This window comes from Diabrotica undecimpunctata, chromosome 5, assembly GCF_040954645.1.
Source record: "Diabrotica undecimpunctata isolate CICGRU chromosome 5, icDiaUnde3, whole genome shotgun sequence".
Taxonomy (NCBI): Eukaryota; Metazoa; Arthropoda; class Insecta; order Coleoptera; family Chrysomelidae; genus Diabrotica; species Diabrotica undecimpunctata.
In genome coordinates, this window is record NC_092807.1 from 139,650,551 (window position 1) to 139,669,418 (window position 18,868).

The 18,868-nt window shown below is 33.6% G+C and overlaps 1 protein-coding gene across 5 annotated transcripts in view; it reads left to right on the plus strand.

Moving 5' to 3' along the window:
• The window catches only part of tai (basic helix-loop-helix family member taiman), a 265,687-nt gene that overhangs the window by 218,179 nt on the left and 28,640 nt on the right, over positions 1-18,868 (plus strand). For 4 of the 5 annotated variants that reach the window (XM_072532815.1, XM_072532816.1, XM_072532817.1 and 1 more), the window contains one exon: positions 7,812-7,997. The exons of the other annotated variant lie outside the window; for it this stretch is intronic. In XM_072532815.1, coding sequence (XP_072388916.1) covers positions 7,812-7,997 — 186 coding nt within the window. The remainder of the gene's footprint in view (positions 1-7,811; positions 7,998-18,868) is intronic. 5 annotated transcript variants of the gene reach the window in all.

The window sequence follows — 18,868 nt, forward strand, 5'->3', positions numbered from 1 at the left end:
GTAGACAAATATTCATGTTTTTGAGTTGAAATTCTGAGAATGATGTTGCTCCCTCGACACGGAATAAATAACAATCAGAATGCCCACTATCAGATGCCGCCTTTGAAGTTTGTCAGCACGCGATCGCCATGTTTTAAACGGAAACATAGACTCAGATTGAGAAATTTGTGACAAGCTACGACAGAACTGTAATTTAAATTTTTAGAGATTAATAATTTAGTAAATTTGAAATAATTTAATCTATTCTGCAACTAAAAGTACGAATAAAATAGTGCATATTATGTCTGTGGCTGACGTAAATAAATTAAACCGGGTTAATTTTTCTATGCATACCAGATAAAATTTCACTGAACAGCACTGGTTCCGTTTAAAACATGGCGATTCCGTTTGCGCGAACGAGATGCGCGTATTTATCTTAACAAGTAGAGGGGACATTCTGATTGTTTATTATTCTGTGCCCTCGGATTGATATAAAATTCTGATTTTTGTATGCTTATACCCTAAGAATTTCAACTTAAAAACGTGACTATTTGCCTAAAATATAGAGGCCAATTAAGTCAATTGTTAAATTGGTTGCTAGAGTCGTCAATTCGTAAACATCTTCAGATTAAAATAATTTCTTAGTTTGTGATTGAAAACTATTCCGGGATTGGTAGTCGAAACGTCAAAAATAAATGTAAAATGTAGTTTTTTTTACAAATTGTGTAGATTGTGTATTGTTTTCGAAAAGTATTTGTAATATTAAATTGAAAAAAAAAACAAGTCATAGAACTTTTTTCTTTTAATTCATAAACAATTAAAGTTAACTAATGGGAAGAGTTTAGAATGAACGGCAGTGGAAATAGTAAATGTAGTTTGATTAGTTTAGCTTTGAAAAATGACACCGACGTGGCGTGTTTGTTCAATGATTAATAATAAAGGTTACGATGTAGCAAAAAGGGCAAATACTCGCTGGTGTAGAAATCCTTTTGCTGGTGTAGAGCTTCATCCTCCTAAATATACTTCTAAGAGTCGTTCTAGGAAGTGCTTTTACGTTACAACACGGGCTAAGTATCTATTTGTGTCTGTAAAATATATTTAGTATAATAAAATATATTCATAAACGAATGTTAGTTAACACAAAACGAAATGGTTTAAGTCACAAGAGGTCTCGCACACTTTTTAAACTAGTCTGTCAAAAAATACGTGAAGGAGTAAGCATTGGGATTACGTGTGTGAAATACATCTCAATTCGGCCAAGATATCGATTGTCTCAAACTGTAAAACTGCACTGAAAACTCTGCTACAACTCTGCAACAGTTCGGCACCGGAGACAGATCCTTAAGCAATTGGCGCAGTCAAACAAAGTAACTTTGTTTTGGGTGCCATGACGTAAAGAAAGGGTACACATTCTGCTGTGTACCAAAAAGCCGCATTGTCAAAGATATCCGAAAATGGGAAAAGAAACCGAAAACGGTGTAGCTTGGTGGGAAAATATTCCATGCCAAAGGCAAACAAAAATATTACTACACTCTTCAGTTCTTTACGCAAAATTCTTTTCTCGGAGTCTCAGAAAATTAAATTCGGTCATTGAACGCTATTCACTCCCATCTAATCTTTGTAACATGGGCAAATTAACAGCGATATTCTGCCAAAATACACAAGAAACGCCCAAACATATTGTCTGCAACTACAAGGACAATAATTTTTCGTCATCGCCAACGCCACAGAACTCAATTTTACATATATAAGGTCAGTCATTTTTAAGGTTAATTCTATTCGATTCTAAACAAACGCAAATGCCTTACATGTTTACCACAAAAACATAAAGTAACTTTTCAGATCAGTTGTATGAATATTTATATACTGGATATGAATAAGATAAATAATGGTGCAATCGGTGCAAAATTTCTTTACATTTATTACCTTATGACCTATTTAAGCCAGACATTACGTTAGAAGATAATTTTAGAAATAAGACATATTGTAGTTACTACTATATCTGTAATACACGAATAGTTTCATAGACGGTCTCCTTAGAATATTTGCGTTTTATAAACAAGTTGGATACATTCTGCTAGTGCATATTACATATCTTATACACAGACAACATTTCTTCAGTAGAATTATGTTCAGTAAACACAACATTAGAAAACAGTTACAGTTTCTTAATATTTCATAAACGGTATTAATTAATTAGAGCAATTTTCACTTAAAAATTACTTTTCAATTCGACAATATATAAAAACTAAAGAATCCAAATATTATCTATTAGCAACCTATTGGGTCTATAAGATCTGTGGTAAGCACCAATGATTTTTCTTTTTAATATTCACATTGTTAAAACTTGAAGTTTGAACTTGTGCGAGTTTTCACTACTTTTTTATTTTATTTTTTAGAATTGATGGTGTTTGAAAGAGTTATTGCAATATAGATGATAATTCATATGTCTAATAGACAAGAATGTTTTAGTACAATGTTCTACATTGTAATTTGGTACATAAACTATGGTGATCACTTCGTGAACTCTTTAATCACTCGAACAGTTCTTGATTTAATTATTATTTATTTTTACTTTACTCTTTGTGTATACACTGTACTACAAAATTTCAATAAAAGCAAGAATTACTGATATTAAACGATTTCGAACACGGGAGGATAAAACAAATCAAATTCTTTTGTAGGACTGCTTAATGGTTACAAAATCGAAACATAGTTTCAACATAATTATCAGTTTGAGGTAGTTGAGCAAGTCTAGTACAATTGCCATAATCTTTACTTATCCATTTCGACACCTAAACAGTCACCTATTAAGATCGATTGTGAGGTCAAATTTTGCTATCTTTAATAATAATAAACATATTAGTCAGTAACATTGTTACTATTCCTACTTTTAGAGGACAAGTCACTATACTTTCCTTTTATAGTGCCGTGCAGTGCGCCTGTAGTGCGTTGGCGAATTATCTTAAGACCAGACGTGTATCTTTCGCGACATGACGGAGCTCGCCAGTGTTATTGTTATTTATGCCTGTCCGTTTCTTTATATTCCATAGCCAAGACATTTGTTTGCAACCTACTCCTCTCTTGTCATCAATCTTTCCTTGGATCATTGGTTGAGGGAATACATATCTTTTCCCTCTCAGGAAATGACAAAGGTATCTGATTGTTCGGACATTGATTAAGTTAAGTAATTATCTTTCAGCATTTGCCCTTGCTACGACATCCTCGTTCCTCATCCTATCCGTCCATGGTATGTGAAACATTCTGCGCAAGCAAGTTACAGATTTCGAAAGCCTTCAACATATTAATGGATGATCTTTTCAACGTCTATGTCTCCATGTCGTATAACAATATGGAGCAGACACAGTATTTAATCATCCAGTTACGGAGATTAACCAAACTTGTCTTGTTTGTTCGGCACGGCATTTTATTTCTATTTGACGGTCCCGTTGGTCATTCAATATCATTCCATTCATTCCCGAGTATTTGAACGTTCTCAGATGCTCAATTAAAGCATTATCTCTTAAAAGTGCATTTTCTCTTATTGCCATGCATTTAATTTTTTCTGCATTTATCTTTAAGTTGTATGTTTTTCCTCTTTTATTATTATTTACATTTACATTATTATATATTAAGTGTGTTATTTTTAGGGTGTCCACTGACCTTTATATCACATTCAGAGCCTTCATGTGTCTCTGCAAAAATATTCTCCACATTGAACAGCACAGGAGACAAATACACCTGTCATACCCCTCTTAAAATTTCAAATTTCTCTGTTGTCGGTTGACTTGTTCGGCCTCACTCGTGTTTTTGGTTCCCATAAGAGATACTGGATAACTCTTATATCTCTTTCGTGAATGTTAGCGTTGTGAGCGTGATGCATAAGTCCTTTCGTTGATTCATGCAGTTTTGTACAATCGTATTAAAGCAGAAAGCTGCTTCACATCTACTCATTCGGCTCTTGAAACCAAATTGTGTCTCGCCACTCTTCCAAGTGAATACTTTAAGCAGATGGCTTATTAAGCTGATCAATCGGTGGTCTTCGCATTTGGTCGCTCTTTGTAACTTATAGGGGATCAGTATAAATGTTGACTAGTCACTATACAACCTGTGTTCACCTTTTATAAATTGTCCGATGATTTCTCAGTCATTAGACCAACTCACGCAGTCAGTTTTTCCCGAAGAAGTTTAGTATTTATGGAGGCTGTATGTAAGGTAAATCGTCTTCTATCTCATATGTTTCCAGATAAATGTGTTATCTTTATGGCGCAGGAGTTTGAGAGTGTATGTATAGAGGTTTCATCCTCTACATAATGTGCATTCCGCCACATCTACTAATTTAAATGTTTGCAAGTGCTTTACCAATCGGACATGGTCTAAATATATAGTCCCTTTTTTTAAATCAATGCAATATTTAAATCGTCTATGGTTATATCTGCTTCGAAGTATTTTTGGTTGTCTCTTTCTTTGTAAGACTTCCCAATATTTGGATCTTTTGCGATCTGTTTGTCATTCGATTTTTTTTTTCGGGTTTTTGTCCCAAAAAAAGGAGCTCGAAGCATGACGAAATTACTAATTCGTCATTTCCTTTTGCTTCGCTATGTCCAAAAACCGATAGGAGGGCAACTAAATTTTCCTTACTTAGTTAATTTTCTCATACTACTTTGGATCACATGTGATTTCATCGCTTTGATGGCTGCTTGGTTATCGGACATTACGATTAACTCTTGTGCCCGATTTTTTTTGTCCCAACTTTAACTGGACGCATGTTTCATTAGCATAAGTTTCTGTTTGAAATATGCTTGGAATTTTTCACATATTTTCTGTTTAGTTCTAGACTACTACTATCCCAATTCACCATCCTTCAGCTGTTTTATGAACCAGCCGTGTTGATGATATTCGTGTTTGACTTGAAGTGGTATCTTTGTTCCATTCGTTTTTGCAACTTAATTTTGAGGTAGATTTATTCAGAAATGTACACCTCTTTGATGTGTCTATCTTTTGCGACAATCCCCAATGCAGAATTCCATCAAAGTTCAACCAAGAATTGTGTCGAATGATTTCTTCGTTGATTATCATGAAATTCAATTATATAACATAAAACACACCACTTTTTTTTTAATTTCCACATAATGATGTCAATATATTTTGCTGAAAAATGAGCGGATGAATGAAAACATTTTAGTTTAGTTCTTCTAAGTAAGCTAATGTTTTAACGAAACATGTCATGTTGGCTATATGCTGTGGAAATTAAAACAGTGTTGTATTTTATTTTAATGTTGTATTAAAAAAATAATTGACTATTTGAAGCAGACCTTCGCCGGTAAAGTTTCTTTTATAAACATTAAAGGGCGGCAAGAGAATATGATTTGTTCTCAATATACCATCTTCGATATTTTTACATATCAGTCATTGTGTTGTTCTGAACCTATTTTCTTTTGTAGAATTTTAATATTATTTATTATTTTTAATATGAATTACTACAATTTCATTTTAAAATACCACTTCGCAACGAAAACGATTTGCAAAGTGGAAATAGGAACAAAATAAGCTTGTTTTAAACTGAAATTGTGGTTAATTCCCATTAAAGATAGTAAATAATCAGCTTACGAATAAATACGTTTATTAGCTTTTTGAGTAACTGCGATTTTTAAGGGCAATCGCAAGACTAAAGTTCATCGCATATCGAAAAATTATATATGATCAATTTTTCGTGACCTCGCTATTAATTTTATGAACTTAATTTTCATTTACTTTGACTATTACCAAATTCGGAGATCAATGATTATCTATAAGTACAGTAATTTTAATGTAATTTATGGGCCTGCGTAGCGCAAGCGGTAGGATGCTTGACTCGCAAGCCGGTGGTCCAGGGTTCGAATCCCACCGCCGGCAAGAACATCTAGACATTTTAAAAATGTCTATAGGCCCCAGGTCGCTCAGCCTGAATAAAAATGAGTACCTTGGGTAAAACCAGGGGTAATAATAGACGGTTGAAGCGTAGCACTGGCCATGTTACCTTCCTTGTATACCGTAGGCCCTAGATATAGCAGACTACCCTGCTATACTCCCAAAGCCGCGACAGCGGTATAAAACGGGAGACTATTATTATTACAGTAGTTTTAAAATTATACTTATTCCCAACAAGCACCAGATCACCAGCAAAGAACTTTATAACATGGCTAGATAGCTGACAACCACTGTCACAAATACGATTACAGTTTTAAGATAGGACAAGGACAGGTCTAAGGCCTAATATAAGAACAAGAAGAATTTTCTCAAGCAGTATGCACAGTTTCTGTGTCATTATATAACGTAGGTTATACGAAACATATTTCCAAAAAACTTGTTTCTTTCAATAACCATGGAAGTTTTTTTGATAAAAAATACATCTGAAATTATCGCTAGGATTTCCTTCCTTGCTCCAGAGAATGCTGGAAACAGCAGAAATGGTAATACTCAGAAGAATTACAGGAAATACGCTGAAGAAACCGAATAAGGCGTGACGAGATCACAACAAAATGTAATGTACAGGGTATAAACTAAATACAAAAAAGAATGGAACAATCATATCTTCTATATCTATGTAGAATCTCTAGAATATCTTCTATATTTCATATTTTCTACAAGCAAATTTTTGGGCTATTTCCTACGAGAATTTCGGGTGATTATTAAGAAGAATATAACGGAAATATTTTCACTGGATGTAGTATTCTTAGGATTAGCTTCCTAGGAGTTCTATATGCACCGAGTTAGAACTTCCTGAATTCGTCCAATATGTATTTTAACCATCAGTTGCTTTAGCAAAACAAGTATTTCTTACCATCTGTTTTGGTTTCTTAAGAGGGTATCTTAAAAGGCAGTAATCTAACTAGCAGTGAAATATCTATGTTTAAGAATTAGAGAATTTCTTCGGAAAATGGTGACTATATATCTAGCATCGTTTTTACTTGTCTTTCCATAACATATTCATGCTTAATGGATTGCGCTTCCAAGTATTTCGCACTAGTTACACGATTTCCTAGTCCACAAAATAGTTTTCTTCAACTGTGATTTTAAGCAAACTTGGCCATAATAATAGATGTATGCTCTCAGTGTTGTGACAGATGTTTTTGAGTACTGATTTATCCGGTGAGTATTTAGAAAAGCGATAGCCCTTAAGAGTATATTGTCACGTTAACGATTCACATCATTATGATTTTATAGTATGGTAATATACATATTTTGAATCTTCACAAGAACTGTATTAGAAAAATGTACCATTTAGATTCTTCTCTCTTTACCAGTTGTTTATTAGCATGGTTTGAACTTGCTACCCATGCATTCGTAGGAAACAAATTCTTTAGGACATTAAATTGTTACTATGATTATGCATGGTAGAAATTTTATGCAGTTATTTTCCTCAATTGAAAATAAAAAGTAGTCACTTTTATGAATTTTTATAGCACTTTTTACAGTAGAAGTGATTTAATTGGGGAATATAATAAAATTTAGTCATATTAGATACAAACTTAGAGTGAAATAATTAAGCTTCCATAATTACTGGTCGAGGCGGTTACATATATTTTATTTCCTTACATGTTATTGTTATTCAAGTTATTCAATATATTTATAAGATTTTAAGTTTCATCTAAAATTAAATAAAACCGTCACCAACAATGAACATTTTGCAATATTTATAAAATGTTTAAATTGTTCAAGGAGCCTAAAAAAAGATGAATGAAATGTAACATGTAAAGATAATTTTGAATAACCGCCTGGTAGAATAGGGTATATAAGAGAGGAGATAAAACAGAGAACACCATGAATTGAGAGGGTGGCGTGTGTTACAGGTGGGCCGTACACAGGCAGGGACCACCATCCCCACCTTTATTCTCCCGTTCCTCCCCATCCGCACCCTGTCCCCCCAATGATGAGTTACCACCAAGACTCCCAGTACTGTTACGATCAGACGGGTATACCATTAGCCTACAATGGCGCAGATAGGGGCCGTGCTCCTCCCCCACACCTTCAGCCTGGTAAGTCATTGTCTCCGTTGGCAAGCTAGGGGCACCTCTGTTATCTATCAGAACACCCCACGAAGGAAAAATCTTCAGAATTACCTCATTTTCTCTCCCTGCTGCTTTTTTCGCAATATATCTGACATCGCCTTCTCAGTTTTTTTCTAAAGAACTATAAAACTAAGGAAGTGATCAATGTTTAGGTGGTAAATAGAACACAAAAGCTAGTAGTTTCATTTTGTTCAAATGTAGCATAAAATCACTGGGTATTTATTACTCAGTCAACTATATAAACTTTTTGTGAAAGATCTAGATTTTCAAAAGCATTTGTGCAGACAGTTAAAAAGGGAATTGACGTTTATGTAAATGTATAAGAGATAGAACTAGTACATAACTGATGAGTACATTATGGGAATCAACTAACCGAAACTAAATTTACAAGAATTATTTGTTACTTGGTTAAGATGTGATTACATTATGAAAGAAGTGTAATAAAACAGCTCTTTTCAGTATTATTCTTTTGTCATTATGAAATGAATAGTGATTCATCTATTAGTGACTATCTAATAATTTGATAGAGAAACTGGACGCACACATAAGTAATAGAGAAACACACAAGATTTTAGAATAGGTAGATCGGTAGCGGATGCCATTTTCGGTATAAAACAAATCGAAGAAAAATCGGTTTTAGACAAGTAAAAAGGACAATATAAAAGATTTTATTGCTGAAAGAGATACTAGAGGAAAGCTACCAATACCAAAAACCCACCATGACATTATTTATAGACTTTAAATAAGCATTTGATAAAGTAAAAAAGGAATGAACTGTTTAAATCACTTAAAGAACTAGAAATAAGCAGAAAAATTGTTAGAATGATACAAATAACACTACGAAGAACTGAAAACCCAGTAAAAGTAAATAATGAAATATCAAGACAACTTTCTAGTAAATGTAGGGGTAAGGCAAGGTGGTCCACTTATCTAGTCTCTTTAGTCTCCTGGAAAACGTGCTGTGGGAAGCCAATATAAATAGACAAGAAATTATATATCATAAAAAGCATCAATGTCTGGCGTTGTCTGATGATATAGCAATAGTAGCAAAAAGCAAACAGGAAGTGATATGGATAATTAAAGAATTAGAAAAATTCGGGCCAGAACAAGATGGGAAATGGATGTAGAAGATGATCTAAAAATACTCAATGTCACAAATTGGAGGATAGCAATGGACAAGAAGGGAAGTAGAACAATGGTCAATCACGTCATGGGCCTACTAGGCTCCATGATATATAAACATCAAAATATTTGGATATATCTCTCCCCATGCCTTTTAAGGAGTGTGAATTTATGTTGTTTATTGGTCAATTTACTACTCACCATTTTTAGACACAGTTTACAATTAATACTAAAATATTAAACTACCTAAAAACTAGTCGACAGACACTTCATAGACTTTTTGAAATAATTGAGAAGGTACCGGAATTTAAATTATCTCTTTTTACAATGCTTATTCTGAGGATTTGAGATCGCGGTCATCCTCACCATAGCACTCATTTGGCACATAACCCTGTGTCTAACAACATTCATAAATTTCGAGGTCATGTTTACACTCTTTCGTACATCATGCATGTTAACAGCATAGTCTCTAAAATGGACTTTTAGCTACTTCACCTGTCATAGTATCATTCACGGAGTTCCATATAACTTTTTAGATAACATTTTTATTATTATTTTGTTAATTTTTACTTTTGTTTATTACGTTATATTAACATATATTTTTATTTGCTATAAAAGAGTATGTTATATATTAGCTCAACGATCATGATTTTTCTGTTTCATGCCATTATTTTTTTGATGTAGTAACACATTATACCTCGTAGGCAGTTCACAAATTTATTGTGCGTTTAGACATGCAAAATTAGCCAAAAAAAAAACGTTTTCGTGTACAGCTAAATCTATGACAGATGAACTAACTGACCACAATAATTATTCCAAAATATAAAATTTATTAAAAGACAGTAAATATTTAGGTATTGTTGATAAATGCGAGAAGTAAACATACCTCATACATTTACATGTGCTCGCCTCATAGCTGTGCTAAAATCACTGGGATAATACCAAAAAATAGTCTCCTTCTTTCCTTTGTATGTCCTAAAACATTCCATTTTCCCTGAGTTATCGCCATGGGTAAAAATCATTAGAAATATTATATCGTTGCTGGTTTACATGTCGCTTATTTTATGTGTGCTTAATTTTTTGTTTGGCAGTTTTTTTGTTTGCAGATTTTTATTTGTGCTTTGTGTTTTTACTTCATATACCACAATTATATTTTGTCTTGCTAAAAATAATTTTAGAAATTAGGGCATGATGCATTTATAATAATTGTTATGTATTTTCGAATGACTAGTTTCAGTAGCTTTACAGATTTTCTAATATTATATAATTCAAATTGTATGACATTAATTTACTATCTATTTAAAATTTAAATGCAATTACAAATAATCCTACAAGCTTATACAAATAATATGAATAAGTTTGGGTTATGAACATTTGTTCTTTTGATTTTTTAGGGATCCTGATAAAAAAGATTGGAGTTACAATAAAACAAATTAGTTTTTTCTTTTTCTTGACTTTTAACTTGAAAACCATGTACTTTATTATTTAAACATTATTTAATGTAAAACTAGAAAAAGGATAGTGCTTACAGTTTTTGTGCACTACTATAACGGTGTTTACTTATTTTCACTAAGTCGGATGCACAGAAAACATATATGTTTCCTGTGCATCCCAAGTGCATAAAAAACGACCAATTTTACTATTTTTTCCTTAAATAACTTTTAATTTTGAAATTCTTCGGACAAACAGAATTTATATCATGCTAGATGCTTAATTGATGTCATTCAGATTGCCAAATAATGCCGGATTTATACACGTTATAAGAAGAAAAATAAAATTATATTTAAACCACTCAGGTTTAAGCTATCCTGTGGTAAAATACAGTTTTTGATTGCAACTCAAAACTGTTCCATATGTAAACTTGGACCAATCTGTAAACGTTTTTATTTCATTTAGATATTTCGATTCGCTTCAAAGTTGTGGATTATTAAATAAAGCTTTGCGTTTTCTTTGCGTGTTTTTTAATTTTACCATATGCAACAATAATAATGCCACTCTACTAACGGCTGTCAAGGAGGAGAGTAAGTGAGCGATACGCATAGCATGAGCAGCAGATGACTATCATAATTAGCTTGTATTCGGGAATAGAGAGTTATACCTGAGAGAAATACCGGAAGAAGAACAATGATTATATCATGACAAAGAACAAGGAACTAGCAGAAGAAGAGGAACACAATCCGAAAAAAATCTAGCAATGAAAGCGGCAATAAAAATCATTTACTGAACTGTAAAAAGAAGAATACCAACAAGCAAACTCAAACAAAACAAAATATAGGAAAACGCAGACAACTGTCGACACGTCATGCGGAACAGCACAAACCAAGTTGAAGTTTCCCGAAACACCAGGGATATGCACTCCAGAAATTTCCAGACATTGGGGACTTCTCCCAAGCACTGGACGAAATCATCACTGACCAAAATGCATGGAAAAATCACACCTATCATCGAAACGAAACATTTAAGAAAAAGGGAAAGGGACAACAGGAGCAAAGGTAAAAGTTAATTTGACTGCCATCACCTTCTTCTACTTATTGTGCCGTCTTCTAACGAAGGTTGGCGATCACTTCTTTAAACGCTTTCCTATCTTTTGCAACGTGAAATATTTGTTAATCCAATCTCAGCTATTTCTCAGCCAGGATTTCTTCTTCCCAAGCCTTCTCTTCCCTCTACTACTTTTCTTATTTTAATTGTGTTACATGAGCTTTTTAACTTGCCCAATTCGTCTTAACACTTCTTCATTTGAGACTTTTGCAGTTCAACTTTTCGAATACCTCCAATTTTTTTACGGATTGGGCTTTCAGAATCCAAGCTACCCCATATAGCAGTAGCTGCAATCTCAGCTATTTCTCAGCCAGGATTTCTTCTTCCCAAGTCTTCTCTTCCCTCTACTTTTCTTTGGATGATGACGTGCAGAAGAGAGTATTTATCGTTTCGAAGTATGTGGCCCAGATACGATGTTTTTCTTATTTTCATTGTGTTACATGAGCTTTTTAACTTTCCCAATTCGTCTTAACACTTCTTCATTTGAGGCTTTTGCGGTTCAACTTTTCGAATACTTCCAATTTTTTTACGGATTGGGCTTTCAGAATCCAAGCTACCCCATATAGCAGTTGCGACCATACATAACATTCGACGAACCTCAATCTCATAACCATACTCAATTTCTTGTTTGTAAACATTAACTTGTATTGTATAAATTCTTTTCAAGCTCTTTTAATTCTGACCTTTATTTCCTGATCTTGACCTAACTGTGAGTTTTGCTCCGAGATATTTATACTTGTCGACCCTCTCGACTGGTTTATCCTCCAATGTCAGATGTATGTTGTCAACAAGGGTTTTCGAGATCACCATGCATTTTTTTATCTATATTCATTGTTAGTCCCATGTTTTTGCGTTCTCTGTTAACAATTTCTATTAGAATTTATAAATCTTCTATATTTTCTGCCATGATTGTGGTGTCGTCTGCAAATCTTATGTTATTAATGATGTTCCCTCCAATTCTTACACCTTCAGATCTTTCCCATAGTGCCTCCTGAAATATTAGTTGGAAGGACACATTAAATAATTGTGGCGACAGCACACATCCCTGTCTAACTCCTCTTTTAATTTCTATTTGATTTGTCTCACTATCTTCCACCCTTACAAACCGCTGTTTGATTGTAGTATAGATGGTGTATGTGTTTCAATGCATGTATGAGTTTACCATGTTAAACTCTGTCAAACGCTTTTTGAAAATCTATATAAACTATGAATAAGTTTTTATTATATTCCCTGCTCTTTTCCCGTTCTGCCACCACCCCGGTGGATGATAAAAAGAAGATGCTCCACAGGATTATGACTACTGCACCAGCCGATAAAGAAGAAACCAACCTTACAATGTCACGAAAGTATTGACCTCAAATATAGAACCGAAGCAGTAAAGGGGGAAATCGAAAAGCTGAACATCCACCCAATCAGCATTAAAAATATAAAATTCAGATTACTATCCATACTTATCGTATAAGTGCCAAGTAAGGAGTAGGAGTATATGAGAAAGGTGACCGCCCTGAAACAAATAGAAGTAAGTTAGACAACTGTCAGTCATATGTATGTGAAATAATTTCTACTTGGACTAAGTAGGTATATGCTTTCTGAAATTTTTCCTTCAAATAGGAAATCAAAGGTTTTACCTTGTAATACTTGTCCTGGTTATTACTAATATGCAAATATCATAGAATTTTTAAAAACCTTTTCATAGGCATAGTACTAGATATTCTATCTGAATGGAAATTTGGATCCGTCGACCAATACAAACGTAAACTTGACAAGTGGTTGAAGCCCATGATAATTAGCATACCAATTTTAGCTTATTCAGTGACAAATTAAACTTTTTGTCATTTTGCTGAGCATAACTCGTCGACAATTACGAGCATACATTACGAAGATCCTCTCCACATATTTCCAACAAAATATCAAGCGGATATTGGCTTGCTATATTCGAACTATAAGAATTGGCAAATGTTACTGCAATGAAAGTAGCAAGTTACCTGATAAAAGGAAACAAAATTTATCTTAAATTTTTTCTTTTATGTGGTGGTAAATATTGCTACCAGTGTACATTTCAGTATTTATCAACACTGGTAAAGATTTCTACCGCTACATCTACACTCTAAAAGAAAAGTTGTAAAAGAGAAAAATATTTATTTCAAACTTCATTTAATATTTGATGATATATAGGAAAACATTTTTTGCATAATGCCACACTACATTTTTGGCAAATGAGATTGGTTCTTTTCATTTCTTATTTGAACTGTAGTTAGCACATCTACGGTGAGTGCCTTTGATTTTAGATTTGTCTCTTTGGACCACTTAAATTGATGATGTAAGATTAAACAGCCACATGTGCCTTGTTATTATTTAGTTCTGCCATATGTCACTGCCAGATGAGTAAGTGTAGGTCGTGTCTTAATACAGATCACTTCGGCAGAATAATTTGGATCTCAAACTGAATCGTCAGAATCTTCATCACCGCTACCTGGGAAATTCAAAGTTGAATGAGTTTGTTGATGATATTCAGGTATGATTCATATTAAAGCAATATTTGAGCTTGAATTAGATCAAGTGATGTGCTCAGGTATGCAGTTGTCCTGAAGTTGCCATCGTCTGTATGTAGAAAAACACGTTTCTCTCAATATTCACCCAGAACATCTTTTTGTAAAAACAAAACAGATAGGTATCTCATTTTCATATGATAAAAAACCAACACTAACATTCATACAACATGTAGTTCCTCAATTTGCTATTGTATTCATGAAAAATAATTGTCAAATTTGTAAAAAAATACTTTAGATGTATTGGCAACATTGAATAGATTGAAATAACTTTTAGAAATCAAGAACACTTACTTTTTATTATGGCAAAATGTTTTTCACGCTATCTTTTACACCACTACAATTTTTATTATCCCACATTTCAATGAATAAATTAATGAAAAACTAGAAAACAATAACACAGGTAAAGTACCCTACACAAATGCTTACTGGTAGCATCTTTACCGCTCAACGATCTTCGGATTGGTGCAGGCATACACGTGTCGTGTGGTTTCACATTTCACGATGTACCCTCTGGATGATCGATTGAAGGTTACACAAAGAACGGTACTAGGCTCGGGCTTCAGTCTGGTAGAGGTATCTTGGTCGGGGTTCTTGTTACAGCTCAAATATCACGGATCAATTAAGGAAGTACTTACGACACAAAGACAAGAAGTTAGAAGAGAAGATAAGAGATAAGAGAAGAAAAGTTATTTGGGCACCACCCTATTTTTAGAGGAACAGGGAAACCTTAAGGCATAGAGAATACGATAATGAGAAAGATAAGATACAGTTAAGATACGCGAGAATAAAATAAACCGTGAGAGAAAAGGTATCTTGATCGTGCGGTACACACTCAATATTTCGACACAGATACACTAATTATACGATAAAACAAATAACATAAATCAGTAAAAATGCCTGAAAGAGATACACCATGCACAATAATATATATTCATATCATAACAATAAAAATAAAAAGCAAAAGGTTCGTCAACAAAATTATATTGAGGTATATAAAAAAATACACTATAACAATCTTTACGGCACAGTTAGATGACACGAGATAAGTGATTGATTAATTTATAATCGAATAAAAACAAAAAATATTTTTTTTGGGAAAATAATTCTGCATAACGTAGTATTCTCAAGGATAGAAGAAAGCAAGGGACATTATAATAGTCAATATTCGTCAAACAAATTATTATTATGCCTTGAGAACACTTAAACGTTTACCAAAAATTTTTTTTATTGAATGTGATCACCTCAAATCTATATATGAAATTTAACCTAAATATACCCTACATTAATATAAAAGAAATGGTCCGTAATTTATACATATATTATATCGTAGGTTCAAACTCATAATAGTTCGTTCCGTTTAACCATAAACAGCAAGGTCACTAAACTAAACGTTGTAAATCAAATTCTTACGGTTTAGGTATCAAAGTTGAGCTTTAGTCAATAAAATTTACTACTCACAATTAATATGCCACAGGTGGATACAGATAGTGGCGTTAGGCCTTCAATAAAGTCACTTGACACTTGGTCCTCGGCAACAGGTAGCTACAGCAACGAATTACGGTTTGATTTCGGCAGACGAGAAGATAAACAGCCAAACAGGAATAGCACAGGTAATAATCGGTAGTAGAGATGAATGATGAATAATGCACAATGAATGGTGAATATTAAATAATGGCTAATGGCTAATGGCTAATCGTTAATGGCTAATGGTTAATCGGCAAACAGAAGTGACCTCGTTCCTTCGAAGTGGAACACGTCTGTTGGACAAAAGAGAAAATATTTAATATAGGACTCACTGTGTAAAGATAAATAAGGGTGAATTGAAAATCCACTTACCGCCGATTGTCGAAGATAAGACCGCTTGCCACAGGAACCAACTTGGAAATGAATATCGGATTGTGAATTTAGAAGGGCTTAGACAAGCGAAGGTTGAAAATAGGGAGGGGATATTGGCTGAAGGATGCCACGCGAAATTGACATTAAATATCCGGGAAATTGGGGTTCATTTTCGTAGCGTTTACCAATAGAAAGTAAAGTTTCTACGAAAAACAACTCTTCTGATTTTCTGAGAAGGTAGCTCGGAGATTTCACAATAGGTCCTTTTTCCTTTGTTATTAGGAAAGATTTTTATGTAGCAAAACAAGATAAAAAGAAGAAGAAACATTTGGCGAAGTTATTTCTTTGTTAAAAAAAGGCGTAACAAAACGAAGGTATGCAGGCATGGGCGGCGTGAAAATAGTTTATTAAAGGGAATAATTTAAAGAAATTATGAACATGCTTCACAGCCCTTTCCACGATGTAAACTGGGTGTACTGAGTTTGCATCGGAACTGTGAAACAAGGAAGCATGGGAGAACTATCGTAAAGACAAGTTGAGAAAAACAAGGAAAGTTTACGTTACTACGATAACACATACGTACAATATGACCAAGTAACATTATAACATAACATAAACGATACACTAAATAGTATCTATCTAACACAATAGACAAAACATAAAAGTAATTCTACAAGTTTTACAAAAGTTATAAAGGTATATGCTTAATAATTATAATTTTTACAAAAGGTATGAAAGTACAAGCTTAATGAATTTATTTAACCTATATAATATTTTTATACAACTATGTTAATATATACACTTATGTGTCAAAAGGTATAAGAGGGTATCCGCTCGATATTGTTACAGCAAAATAGGACACGTAAGGCAAACAAGGCAATATGGAGATCGTTAAACAATGAGCGAGAGAGTGAGTTCGTCGCGAGATTGTTAACGTGAGGCACCTTGGTTTAAATAACACTGTATCAATAGATAGTCCGAGTATTTTGCTTAGATATCATCACTAGAAAGATAGACTTAACCTAGTTTCAGTGGTGTAAGAAGATAGCTAAAAATCCATATAACGGTACTTATTGAAATATAAGCGGTAATAATAGACGATTAATATGCCAACGTTTTTCGTAACCCGGCATAAAGGTAATAAGACTAATGTTAAGTTTTGGTTAGGTAGGTAGGGAGTTTGTAACTAACAAGGAGAATTGTAATGAGGATTTGCGTACTTAGTATCTCTTAATGATTATCAAAAGTCTATGCAGTATTAACAAGAGATTGAGATTTAATAGAGTTAAAAATTATATTTCAGTAATGTGGTTGCAAAAACCCGAGGTTTAGGAGCAGGGGGTACATATGGTACATAATTTTTCAGGTGCACATAGGGTATTTATTCTGGTATTGATGGGACTAACCTCTTAGGCACCAAAATTAACACTAAGAGAGTCATTTAATTGGCCTCATTCCGGTTGAAGAACGACTGAATTCTTACCACAGATGGTCAATAGAAACTAGGATCCAGATACTATTTTCGGCGAGTCAACTGGCGAACGTCCGCTAACATCAGTCCTAGCCTTCCTCAGTGCCTAGTATCTCTGGCAGATGCTGATCTCTATGACGAAAAGGGGTAGAGAAGATGTTATTTCTATGTTGGGTCTCATATCAAAAGTTAAACCAAGTAGGAAAGAGAGTACTACACGATTTGGGAATTCTAAACACGACAGAGATGTCACAGCCGGACGGTGTGTTTAGGGATTTAGGGGAAGTCTTGTTAGAAACAATGTATCAGTAAAGATAAGGTATAAGGCAATTGTACTTTTTAAAAGGTCAAGGCAAGAAAATCTTAGTTTTTCTTAAATAAGGTAGTCCTTAATTATTCCATTTGGAAAAAGGTAGTTTTATTCAAGATACGATATGTTTCCAATTTTCTTTGGAAGGTAAGGTGTGTTTCTAACAGATAAGGTACCCTTCAATTTTCATTTGAAGGTAAGGTAAATCTTTTCCAATTTTTGTTGGAAGATAAGGTATATTTTCAACAGATAAGGTACCCTTCAATTTTCATTTGAAGGTAAGGTAAATTTTTCGTTGGAAGGTAAGGTATATTTCCAACAGGTAAGATATCCTTCCATTTTTATTTGAAGATAAGGTAAAAATTTTTAAATAAAGGTAACACACGATAAGATTTCTTCGCTTGTAAGGACTACAGCACAGCCTATATAACGATTATTTTATCAACGCAATGAGGTAAGGTGTGTTATAAGATAGGACGAAAAATTTAAGGTAAATCGCATGACGTCGAAAGTAAAAATAAAGACATAGATAGGTAGAAATCAAAGCAATTAAGACTAACCATGAATTATAGGGGTCTCAACAAACATCAATTTACATGGACAGGTAAGATACATCGGTAGAAAGACATGAGAGGTGTTTTCACGAATCTTGTTACAACAATGTATGTATGAGTGTCAGATAAGAAATAGTAGGAAATAGTAAAATAACCGTTTTTACTACAGACGTATTATAACATATATAGATATTTGAGGTAAAAGTTCCTAGTCAATAAAGTTAGATGTGGGCGTTAGACGACAGTTACAAAAGGTATAATATATATATTTCTAGCATGGTAAATAGTTATTCTTGCTCATTTTCTGAGACTTCGGAATCAAAAGAGTCACTATAACACGGCTTTAAATCTTTTATATGCCAGCGTCCAGCATTAGTACCATCTTCGTTTTTTATTTGATACACCAGACGAGAGAATTTTTTAGATATTGTACCCTTGACATACTTGGGAGC